At 33.6% G+C, this 13,042-nt stretch overlaps 1 protein-coding gene across 4 annotated transcripts in view; it reads right to left on the bottom strand.

The window, feature by feature from the left end:
- Nucleotides 1–11,716, bottom strand: part of IntS10 (integrator complex subunit 10) — a 58,772-nt gene extending 47,056 nt beyond the window's left edge. For 2 of the 4 annotated variants that reach the window (XM_076511041.1, XM_076511043.1), the window contains exons 1-7: nucleotides 11,147–11,716; nucleotides 10,637–10,810; nucleotides 9,598–9,665; nucleotides 8,853–8,956; nucleotides 3,141–3,197; nucleotides 2,582–2,664; nucleotides 567–648 (exon numbers count right to left, since the gene is read on the bottom strand). In XM_076511041.1, coding sequence (XP_076367156.1) covers nucleotides 567–648; nucleotides 2,582–2,664; nucleotides 3,141–3,197; nucleotides 8,853–8,956; nucleotides 9,598–9,665; nucleotides 10,637–10,798 — 556 coding nt within the window. In that variant the 5' untranslated portion in view covers nucleotides 10,799–10,810; nucleotides 11,147–11,716. Of the gene's footprint in view, nucleotides 1–566; nucleotides 649–2,581; nucleotides 2,665–3,140; nucleotides 3,198–8,852; nucleotides 8,957–9,597; nucleotides 9,666–10,636; nucleotides 10,811–11,146 lie in introns of those variants that run through there. The other 2 variants (XM_076511042.1, XM_076511044.1) reach the window with 2 other exon arrangements.
- Between the last annotated feature and the right edge of the window lie 1,326 nt (nucleotides 11,717–13,042).

Genomic DNA, 13,042 nt, shown 5'->3' with positions numbered 1-13,042 from the left:
ATTTATTTATGTCTTAGCAAACAAAGAAGGTATGAGATACAAGTTTTACATTCCTTCTTGTAATTATGTTTAGTTTGTATTTCTGTTTGATTGTAAATTATAGCAGCCTATTTTTGAAGTTAAAATATTCTGAAGTGGAGAAATCAAAACTTGCAGACAAATATATTTAAGTATTTATTTAATAACTACCTAACAAAGCTGTCACTATGCAAACAAATATAAGTATTTATCTAACTACCTAACAAAGTTGTCACTAGGAAAGTCTCTGAACATTTACCTTCTACATTCCTAACAGAGTTGTCACTAGCCAATTGTCTGAACATCTGCCTACTATCTTCCCAATAGTATTGTTACTAGCCAAGTGTTTGAACACTTACCTACTAACAAGGTTGTCACTCACCAACTACCTGAACACTTACCTACTAAATTTGTAACCCTTAAACAGTGGGAATGTTATAGGTAGGAGCACCAAATGATGATGGCCACCATTTAAGGGTTAACACAGTTGTTACCAGCCTAGTTTCTTCTTAACAGAGTTGTAACTATCCGAGCGTCTGAACACTTACCTACTAACTTTCTAACAGGATTGAAAGGAGACTGAAAGTTTCCATACTTCTCAGCTGCAAATAAAGTTTCCAGCAGTTTGACCTACAAAAATTATACAGAGATACAGGTTTTAATATTGAATAGCTTCCACATAAAACTAATTAATTACCTTCATTTTCAAATACCTTGCTGTGCAATAACAAGACTCCAGACTGACTTAAAAAGTGTACTGTATGTTGGTGATCTTGCAACAAAAAAAAATCTTAAAAACTGAATCTTGAGATAAAAAATCCATCATTCATTCCCCTTTTTATGTGGTACTTCACTTGTTTTCTAGCAGTTAAAAATTAGTTCAAAATTTGATGCACCTTTAGAATTTATTACTTTTTTAAAATTTAATTATAAAACTACTGACTCTCCTGTTTCAGGTGTAGTATAAATCAATTCCTTTTATGTAACATTTAGGACCAGTAGCCAAGTGTGTACACAGTAGATATGAACTTAATGATTTAATTATAAAAACTGGAAGGAAGGTTTAATTATTTTATCTGTTGTTTTTTCTCTGCCCAGAAAAAAACAAACCTTGTAATATATGTGAATAATTATATCTCCCTTTTCTATACTGTACAAGAAATAGCAAAATTATGTTTTTTCAATATACACATCTAATAGAAAAGGGAAATAACTGCTGATAACTTAATCTTCTCCTGTGTGATTACCTGACCAATGCAACTATTTCATACAACTGTGATTCAACTGCATATTATTTCATGTGCATTATATATATATATAAAGGGATTTATTGAAAGATCTGTGCTGTTTCTTACTCAGTTCTGAACAAATATTGAAGTTGTTTTGAAATCTGAGGACCAAATTATAAATTATTTAAGTTTCCATATGCCATTCCAATTTTTGAACTTCAAATTGTTTGTTGCTGTATTAACAATAACTACAAATCATCACAAAGGTGTCATATCAAAAATGCATCACTGTTGCCTGCATGCTTTTCATATGCCATCTACTGTATGAGGATAACAGGTTCCCAGTACCTCTTTCAGAAGTCCAATCACACAAATTCATAGTCACTGTACTTGGTGGTTTGGCCACCTGTTGTTGAATTAACTCCTTAAAATCTCATACCTATAATTTGTCTTTACAGAAGTTTAGTATGTCATATTAAAATAATTTTGGTGCCTCAACCATATTATAGTCGCTATCACTACATTTGGTCGTGCATCTTGACAACTAGAACTGTCATACAATATAGTTTTCACTGTGAAAGACTCCATCATAAAGGTGTTATGTCAAAAATACACCACTGTTTCCTGCATCCTTTCCATACTCCATCTAATGTATGAGTCTCCCTCTACCTGTTTCAACAGTCCAAACATAAATCCATAGTCACTGCATGTGATAACTTCACCATACAGTATGTCTTTGTATGGAAAAACATGAATTAAGGTTTCATTTTCTAGCTGCTTGAGGCACATGACACTTGAGTTGGATGCTTAGTCTTGGTGAACACATTTTTTATGATGTCAATGTATGAATGATATGAAATTATGGTTTTGATACAATCTGTTCCACCATGAATTTTACTTAATGGTTATGGTTGTCATATGACTTGTTCCTTTATATATTCAGAATCAATTCAATAAAATGTGTTCAACCCTCTATATTATATATCACTTAATTTCTAGAAATTGCAATACAAAACTAACTAATCCATGAAAAAGCATTTTCATAATGAATAAAGAAAATTATCTCAGCTTGTAATATTAGTATTCATACAATAAATCAAATAAGGAAAAACAAACTGCAGTTACCATCCATAATACTTAAATACTCAATAACATATGGTGCAATAACACTGTTTGAAAAAAAAATGTTTTTAATCTTTTTCTACTTTCAAATAACTTGAATTTCAGAAGCATAATAAAATATTAATAACAGTAAAATTTCACTATGGTAGATATAGTGCATTGCCAAAGTATGTAATACTACATTCCTGAATCTGAAGATAAAACAAACCTACCCCATGTTCCGAGACTTTTTCCGGGAATTTTTTTATTAAAAGTAACATCAGTTGACAGTGTTCCATGGTATCTTCACTTTGTTCTGAAACAAGAAAGAATAACAGTAATACCTAAAAATTATCTTTCTACAATACTTACATTGATATACTTAAAAATTTCACTTGTTAAACATTGAATAAGTTCATACACCATAGGAAAATGCTTAGAATGGAAAACCTTGGACACTTCACATGTATTGATACTTGTACTTTTATTAATATACAAAAATTAATGTAGCAGAGACAAAGTGCAAGATCTTCAACACTCATCATTAACATTTTTTATCTTTCATTCACTGTTATTAAGTATTCTCGTCTTGTTAATGTAAGTCGAATTTAGAAAAATGCAAAATGAAAAAACTCATTTTAAGAATGAAACCAAACAGTATATAAAGCATTTGTGTGTATAGTTCATGACAGAAAGTGACATTCTGTAGCGTGGAAGTACTCTTCTGCTTTATCTACAGAAGAGAAGAAAGAATTATTACTTATTGCCGTGATTAACAAAAAAATACACTACCTGCAACAGAAAGTAACATCTGATGCTGAACATTATGTGGTACCAGTCCAAACAAATCTACCGAAGAACATAAAAATAAACAGAAGTCATTCATATGGCTTAAGAAAACTATGAATTATACATATTGAGAAAAATAATTAAGTTCATAAACAAACCCATGTAGTAGCAAAGACAAACAGTAAAATACTCAGACCTGCAGTACTAAGGGTTACAACTTCAGAAGTTTCTTAAATTGTTTTTTAAACATATATTTCAGATATTCAAACAAAGCATACAAACAGAAATACAAAATAACAGTACAGCATGAACAATTAGATAACAATAAAAATAAATAATAACAGTACAATGTGAACAGATAAATAACAATACAGCATGAACAATTAGATAACAATAAAAATAAATAATAACAGTACAATGTGAACAGATAAATAACAATACAGCATGAACAAGGAAGTTCAAAGGTATCTTAAAAGAAAAATGAAACTAGAAGATTTATTTTGCATAAGCATATTAATAGTTGAAGATAAATGAATCATGAGTTGGTTGGTTGATTTAGTGTTTTATGGCACAAAGCAGCTACAATATCTGTGCCAAACGACCAGTAAAAAGTTAAAATTAAAAATAGGAAATTTATAAAAGGAGTTTAAGGTAAAATAAAACAAAGTTAAGAAATAGCATAAAACCTATGTTTACATCTAATCAAAAGTATTAAGAGAAAAACTACAGTAATACAAGTTGTAGAGGGCATTCTGTAGCATAACTGTAATTATCATAACTCACCAGGAAGACTAACAGGCAAGTTCAAAAAACCACTGTCAGACACCTGCAGTTGGCCTTATTTGATATTATCACTGTTTTCAAAAAGTAAAGTAATAAAAATTTTAAGACTTGTAGCAAAATTTTAGTAATAATTCACCAAAATGACTAACAGGTAGTTCAAACAGCAGAGTTAGTCACCTGAAGTTGGCCTTTCCAGTCCTGGTTTTGAGTTATTTGACTTTACAGCTATTTTTTAATTTCAAATTGAACCAGATGGACTGCAATTCTTGAAAGGGAATCTCATTAAAAAAAAGTCTAATGTATAAATTAACAATCTTACATAGCATTAAAAAGATTGATGACCTTTAAAAAATTAAAATATTTCCAAGGTGGACAGTGTCACCATCACCAATAACAGTCTAATGTTACAGACAAACCTTGGGACAGAATATGGTGAAAATGGTGCCATCATTGAAAGTCATAACGACTGCAAGAAAGTGAAATGTGGTTTACTCTGACTTGAGTATCACACAGACTACACACTGGTTCAAGATAAAAGAAAATAATCAGCTACAAAACTGTGACCAATGCATAGTCCAGTTAGAAAATTTTCCTCTTTCCAATCCTTATGGAAGCAAGAGAACGAAAGTTCAATATATGGTTTTATTTGGAAAAGCTTGTTGTCACGTTCCCCATTCCAAGTCGACTGCCAACTGGCACAAAGCTGAGCCTTAACTACAGTACCATAATCCATGTGTGAAACAAGCACAGTGATGATAGTGCCAGAGAAGACAGATTTTGCCTGGTATCCAGAAAAACTGGATAACAGAAGATGTTAAAGATAATTGGGCCAGTCAGTTTTGAATATCTGCAAGAACAGGGTGTGAACTAACATGACATGCTTCCAGGGCCCATAGAGAACTAAGCAAGTCAGTATAAACAGTGCAGTTTGAATACTGCTTAGCTTCTATGCGATCTGGGACAAGAGGAATGGCATACAGTTCAGCAGTGAACACAGAAGCTGTAGAGAGGATGTTATACACAACTACCAAACCACAACAAACCATGGCAGAGCAAACCCAGTCACCTGGTTTCGAACCATCTGTATAAATAGGAATGAAAGGATGGTTCAAAAAATGTTCAGCAAATAGTAGACAGTATTTCCAATCAGGAGTATCTACTTTTCTCAGATGACTTAAAGATAGGTTACAATTGGGGACTGTAAGAAGCCATAGTGGGATGGGCTGACCAGTGGATACAGCAATGTTATCCAAGGACAGACCCAATTCATCTAAACGTGCCTGGATACAAAGGCCAAAAGGAACAATAGCAGCTTGTCTGTTCTGAAAAAATATGGCCACCAGAGGAAGAAAAATACAATCCCAGGTGGAATGCTTTGGCAAGGAACAAAGTTTCGAAGCATACAGTAAAGACAGTTACAAATGGCAGAGGTGCAAAGAAGGTTCATGAGACTCTACAAATAAGCTCTAAACTGAGGAAGTGCAGAAAGCCCCAGTGCAGAGCCAAAGTCATTGATGATGAATGGGATCCAGCATCTTTAAGGCCGAAGTCCTGGCAGACCCATAGACCAGTGTTCCATAGTCGAGTTTCAAATGAATAAGAGCATGATATAAGTTTAGCACAGAACATCAATCTGCTCCCCAGGTAGTGGAAGAGAGGATATGGAGGATGTTCAGTGCTCTTGTACATTTAACTCAAAGCTGCTTGACGTGTGGTATAAATGTCAGCTTACAGTCAAAGATAAGCCCCAAGAACTTTGTCTCAGGGACCACAGGCAGCACAACTTTGCTGAAATGGAGTTCAGGATCAGGGTGAATACCCCGTCAGCAGCAAAAGTGCATGCAAATAGTTTAAGAGGGAGAGAAGTTAAAGCCGTTTGCCATGGTCCACTTCAGTAAAGGATTGAGGGCAGTCCGTAGCTGCTGCTCAATATACCTCATGTTTTACAACTGACAGGAGATTTGAAAGTCATCAACATAGAGCCTGTTTGCAACAGGAGGGAGTTGTTCAGTGATGGCATTAATCTTTATACTGAAAAGTGTGACACTCTAAATACAGACCTGAGGGGCTCCAAGCTCCTGTAAAAAAGAACGGGAAAGTGTTGAACCCACATAAACTTGGAATTGCCTGTCCATTAAAGATTTTTAATAAAATTGGACAAAGGGCCACATAACCCACATATATAAATGTCTCACAAAATGCCATACCTCCAAGTTTTATCATAAGCAATCTCAATGTCAAAGAATATTGACACAAGATGTTTGGTGGAGCACTGTCGTCAAAACCCACACTGGGTGGGGGAGAGGAGGTTGACTGATTTGAAGATCTAATGGGACGAGCATCAACCATCCTCTCTAAGGTCTTACAGGAGACAACTCGTCAAAGCAATTGGACAGTAGTTTGAAGAAATCTTGGGATTCTTCCCAGGCTTAGAGAAAGGTAGGACAATAGCCTGGCACCTGACATCAGGAAAAACATTCTTCTGCCAAATTTGGTAAAAAACGAGCAGAAGAATAGTAAGAGAAGAAGGAGATAGATGGCACAGCATTTCATAGTGCACATCACCAGGTCCAACCGACCAGTAAAGGGCCAGTTTGAGTTCCACCAATGTAAAAGGACAATTATAGTCATAGAGACAATCAGCTTGAAAGGACAGAGGTGTTTGCTCTGCCCGAGTCTTGATGGCTAATGAGGTGGAGGTATCCATCAAAGCTTTCACCTAGAGTATCAGCTATTTCCTGGCCATCAGAGAGCAAGATCAAGATGGAGATGGAATTATACTACCCACTGACCTTTCGAATCTTGTCCCATATTACTTTGGAACTAGTGATAGAAGATATGCTGGTTGTGAACTTAATCCAAGATTCCTTCTGGCTTTGACGTCTTACCCACTGGGCTTGTGCACGGGCCTGCTGGAAAGCAATCAGGTGCAAGAGTGTGGGATACCTACGAAAAGTATCTCAGGCCCGTTTTTGGGCCTTCCATGCCATGTGGCAAGTATGATACCACCATGGACAAGGATATCATGGAAAACATGTTGAGATGGCAACTGTTCAATGAGAGCATCAAGGTCTGATTAATCATAGGTCTCTCCAGGTGACAGGTAGAGAGAACAAAAAGTGATAGTATGAACCAAGGAAACACATAGCTATTGCCTCCAAGGGTGTGTCAAGTGGCAAAGACAAGGTGGGCACATGCTGATCAACCAACAGTGCCACCCCTCTATTCACTCTTCCATCACACTGACTTTTTATTTCTAAACAAAGAAAATTGCTGAAAGGTGACTGTATGGGCAGGTTTAAGAAATGTTTCCTGTAAGGAAAGACGTATAGGATTTTAGGAAGCAATCAGTGTTTTGACGTCATCCAGATTAGAACGTAAACCTAACAGTTCCAATGTATCAGGGTGGCCATTTTTATTTATGTGTAGACAAATTGGGTGGAGAATCTTTCTGTTTATAACCACATCTTTCTTCTTTACTGTCTTTATTCAAGAGAGGTCTATTAACCTCCATGGATCCTGCCCTGGGTCAATTGGGCAGGTCTTTGCTGTTAAAAGAGGATTCCAGTGAACAAACAATCGTTTTGCATCTTGGGGTTGGAGAAGAAGATGTATCTGAGGAAATGCCTGTACACAGAACCAAAGCAAGTGGATCTTGGAATTTGTTGGAATGTATGTAAGGGACAGAGATGGGTGTTGAAGTTGATTCATCAACTTCTTTAACCATGGAGGTCAAACGTCGTTTTAAAAACGATTCTTTTGGAGCCACAGAGAGATCTGTCTGCACTCCTACTGTGGTAGTGGAACGAAGTGCAGAAGCATATGTCCAAGACAATGTGGTAGATAGCAACTTGCAAGCCTCAGGATAAGTAATGTTATGAATCATTTTCACCATGTACAGGAATGCACACCGAGAAAAAATGATTCATGAACCCAATGACTAATCAGTTAACAAATTCCATCATTTGTCAGACTATTCTTACTGCTATATAACCTAAAACAAAAACAGAAATGTCAGCCTACGTCTTACTGTTACATAGCCTATCCCTTACCAATACATACACTACAATAAAAACACTAGCTATAATATACCCTGAAATTAGAACACAACATCAAGTTATCTTCTCATTATACAAGAAAAATTAGATCACACAAGCATGTTTTTAACTACAACATAGCCAAATACCTGTATACGAACAATATCTTCTTTACAGAAAAGTATTCATCAACTAAACACTGTGTAGGCCTATTAGGTTCTTTCTCCACTATTGATGATGTTCTATGTAATGGCCTTGTTTGTAGAAAGACATTTTATAACACAACTTCCACTGCAGAAGGCTTTCATGGAATACAATGAGGTAAACACTGACATACTCCTCATAAAATTTTTCCCATATTTCATAAACACTGTTGATAATAACTTCAAAGGGTTTGTTTCAGCAACCCATTGGATATGCAACAAAGTACAATGTTTTTGGGTTACTTCTAGGGACAAACTGTTAAACTTTATTATAACTGGCACCTAATCAAGACAACAAATATTCCTTTATCCAAAGCCCACATACTTCATGTTATGCTTCTATAACAATATAGTGGTTGTACTAGAACTGTACACCACAAAGTCCTGTAATATTACCCTCCCACAAATAGTCAATTTCAAATGTCAACCATACTAGCATATCATCACTTTCAACTAAACTGCTATGTAAATACATAAAGTCTGCAGACATTGACAAAGAAACATGTCACATATAAAGTATATGGGCAGTGGTATGAGTTTATAAGTTTAATGTTCTTTTGTTGTTTTTTTCAATAACTGAAAATGATTTGCATGATACTGAATAAAGACATTTCACTCATTATTTATTTTCCCCATTACGTTAGTTCTTATGTTTAACATACAAGATAAATTCCAAGATTCCTGTTACATACTTCTTAGAAAGATTACGTCTTTTTCCATTGAGTCTTTCCGTAAAGCAATAGCTATTTTCTGAATTTCTGTCCAAAGCTGGTTTTCATTAGGGAACAATTTAAACCTGGAGCAGCAAAATAATTAACAGTTGTCAAAACAGCACATAGGAATTTATTCCATCATATACAAGTATAAAATATAATAAATAAATATTCAATATAATCTAAAATATCTAAAAACAGCAACACGTGTGAAGTGACTATAAAATAAAGTGTTGTAGGCATCCATTAAAAATAATGTTTACTCTTTTAGACCTGTTAAATATTCGTGCCATTTGTTATGTATAAATATGTAAAACTAAATACACCCATTTTTTATTTTGTAGGTGAATTTAATTCCACTTCTATTGTTCTCATAAAATTGAAATTCCTCGAAAAAAAAAAGTCACATAAATATACCATTAAACAAAATGTGCTTGGTGACTATTCATATGGAGTTGAGTGTATTTTAACAATGATTCACTTTTGAAAGAAGTATCTATCTCAAACAAATGTTTCCCTACAACTTTAACAATCCTATAAATGCAAGGTACTAATTCATATATGCAAATCAGTTATACAGCTCAAGATAGTCAATAATACAGTTTGTAGAAAAAGTAACCTTCTTTATAGTCATGTCAAGTGAACCAACAGTTTGATATTGTTCTAATACATTGCACCTTGGCACAAAAAATAGAAGTTAAAAATTTCACTTTATTTAACTCACATTTCTTCCAAATTGAAAGCAGCTTCCTTGATACTTCCTAGGTCTTTTGCCATGACATATGCTTCATACTTAAAAAAAAATAATACTAATAATAAAATCAACCCAATGATTATTTGGCCATCCCAGTACACATAAAAATATTAAAATTGTTAAGGTGGAATACATTAATTTTTGTTAGCAGCCTTAAATTCTGAACTGTATACCAACTGGTATATCCTTATACACTATTGAAGTAACAGTGTAAAATATCAGCTGGTACAAAGAACTTAGTCAATTAAGGAATATCCTCTGGTAAGCTTGATCAGATACTATCTTACCTCCACTTCAAAATGTTTGTAACTAACATAAACAACAAGCATTTCTAACCACATCAATTAATAACTGTTTAAACAAAAATTATTTGATAGACCTATGAACCGAGAAAGAAATCTAATGAATTAAGGAATATAATATACTAGAAAATCAACAACCTATATAAATCTCATGATGACAAGAAACCCAATTGAACTAATAATGTATTATAAAGATGGCTGGTATGGGTATTAAAACTTTAATTAAAATAACATAAAAAACAATGTTTTTCAATTTTCTTAGGTCAATTTCAGGTTAGCTAAAAATATAACCTAATACATCTCATTTCATTAATTTCAACTTTATTTCTTATTATTATACTTTTATTATAGAGGTTATTTTGTGTTGTTATGTAATTTCCATGCAAATGGATTAACTGAGATTTCCTAAGCTTGCCAAACATTGTGATATTATTGGTATAATGAGCAAGTTAACAGTAAAAGAACAATAAACCCTAATCTTTATCAATAAAATAGAAAAGAAGCATATTTAATCAAGTGTACTCACAAGTATGTTGATTATTTTAGTTTTATTCCTAAGTAAATAGTTTCCTCTAATTAGATGTTAATATTTCTTACTTTTTTTAATTTTCTAACATGATACATTTAAATAGATACAAATACATTACTGGAATTTCATTTTAATAATCATAGTAACTAGCCAGGAAACAAGAAAATAAATAAAATACCTGCACAGAAAAGTTGTTTGGAAAAAGTGTTTTTGCAGTTAACATCCATGCCTGGGCAGTATAAGAATCAGAACTCTGATAAGACTTAGCTTTTTTTATCATATATGATGCATCAGAACAATCCTCATTAACCTGGATACGGCTCCCACCACAAGGCAACATATTTACTGGTTCCTACAAATAAGTTTAGAAGTTACTCTTCACATACATCTGCAATTTTTCTCACTGGTTTGTACATAAAGAAATATAAAACATTTCATAAAAGTAGAATAACTTACAACTACTTCCAAAATAGAAAGATTACCAAAACACAATATTTGTAAGTGTTTCTTTAAAACTTCTTTCGAGTTTCATACTGTGCTAATTCTCCTTGTTCAATTCAGCGTTTCCAGAAAATTTGAAATGCTTCTGTTAATCAAAATGTTTATTCAACAAAAACAACAAAACACAAATATGCAAAACCAGTAGGTTGATTAATTTATGTAATATCAGTATAAAATTTAACATTACCTGTGTATATCTGTTCAAATGACAATATCCTTAATATCTTTGTAGCATAAAGTCAATAATTCTCAACAGCAACACATCAAAACTATAGTCTTCTAGACTACAGTATTTATTTTACCTTGGGGACTTTTTTGGTGATAAAAAAATCAACTGTTTATTGTAGTCTTAAATATAGTTATGAATACTGAAATACAAATTATATTTTTAGTAGTTTCATAAGTACTACACTCTACTAGCACAACAGGATACTGGATATTTTTGCAAAAACACGAATTTTAAAATGGTGAATTCTGCCAATATGATGCGTTAAGCTCACAATGTAGTAAAATTAGTTCACAAACTACTAATTTATCCCTTAATAACAGATCTTGTAAAAATTACAGTGTTATGACAAACAAAATTACAATAATTTGTGTTAACAGACTAAATTAAGAATGTATTACAAGCTAAACACCAATGATTACAGACGTATAATTATTTGCAATCTAACGCTCATCACTCTTATTTTTAGTACCACTAGAACAGTGGTTTCCAACCTTTTTTATGCCCCGCACCCCTAAAATATTTTAATGTGTTCTCGCACCTTTCACAGTAATTATTTATTTAAGAACAAAGATGAAGGCGGCCAAAACAAAATTTTATAATTAGTTTTTTAATTATATATAAACAAAAACGAAACATTTGAAAAGAAAAAAATATTACAACAAACTAAAAATTGCATAAACCCCACATGGCCTACATAAAATAAATTTTCATCCATACATGAAATGAAATTTCTTTGAATTTGAAATGTTCAAATGTTCAAAAGCTAATTTAAATTTAGTGACTCTTTTGTTCCTCTTTATTTCTTACGAGTTTTTCAAAGCGTGGCACTTTGATGCTGATAGCAATCCTCAAGTTTGCCTATGCACCCAAGCGATTTCTAGATTTTGTCTTGATTGAGAAAAGGGCACTAAATCCAAACTCGCATAACTATGTCGTCACGAATTGGATGAGCACATTTAGTGCTTTTTCACAAAGTCTTGGAAACATGTCCATTGCCGAACACCAATATTGTTTAAAAGTTTTGCTTTCAAACTGCATTTCAAGAACTCGATTTGTGCGCAGTTTAATAAGATTTTCCTTCAATTCTTCATAATCTTCATGGATTCATAATCTATTCTTCAGAAGTTTCCAGTTCTCCTCCAAAATATCTATCAAATGACTTTAATAGTATTTCCAAATGATCCACAATTTCTTCACACACACACATGGAATTAGGGACTCATCCTTACCTACAATTTCTTCGATTGATGCAAAATTTGAAAGATTCCCTCTTTTAACTCGTCGACACCAAATATGTAACTTTTCTTTGAAAGCATTTAACTTTTCGCAACATTTAAGGTCATTCATACGAGTGAAAATATCACTCAAATAGGCTAGCATTTGGTTGAATTCTTGTGATTCTATTTCTCCGGACAGATCATAGTCACGTTCCTTCAGAAAAGTTTTGACTTCTTCTCGCAGTTCAAAGAAGTGCGTTAAAGCTGTCCTACGTGACAGCCAGCGGACTTCTGTGTGGAAAAGCAAAACTGAATGCTCACTTCCAAAATCTTCACAAAGCGACTTGAAAAGGCTGTGGCTCAGAGCGCAACCCCTAATCCAGTTGATGATCTTCACAAAAGTGTCAAGGATCTTTTTCAACTTTGGAGGCAATGTTTTTGATGCCAAAGCATGTCTATGAAGAAAACAGCGAGTACCTTGCAAATGCGGAATCTCTTGTTTCATCAGTGCAAAAAATCCTGATTCATTTCCTAGCATAGCAGGTGCACCGTCGGTACACACAGAACCAAGAATTTAGATATCTATCATATTTCGCAAAGAAGTCCTTCACACACTGGAAGACATCTTTCCCTTTTG

The sequence above is a fragment of the Tachypleus tridentatus genome, chromosome 7, assembly GCF_004210375.1.
Source record: "Tachypleus tridentatus isolate NWPU-2018 chromosome 7, ASM421037v1, whole genome shotgun sequence".
Taxonomy (NCBI): Eukaryota; Metazoa; Arthropoda; class Merostomata; order Xiphosura; family Limulidae; genus Tachypleus; species Tachypleus tridentatus.
Note: the sequence above shows the minus strand (reverse complement) of the source record. Positions and strands in the feature narration are given on the sequence as shown.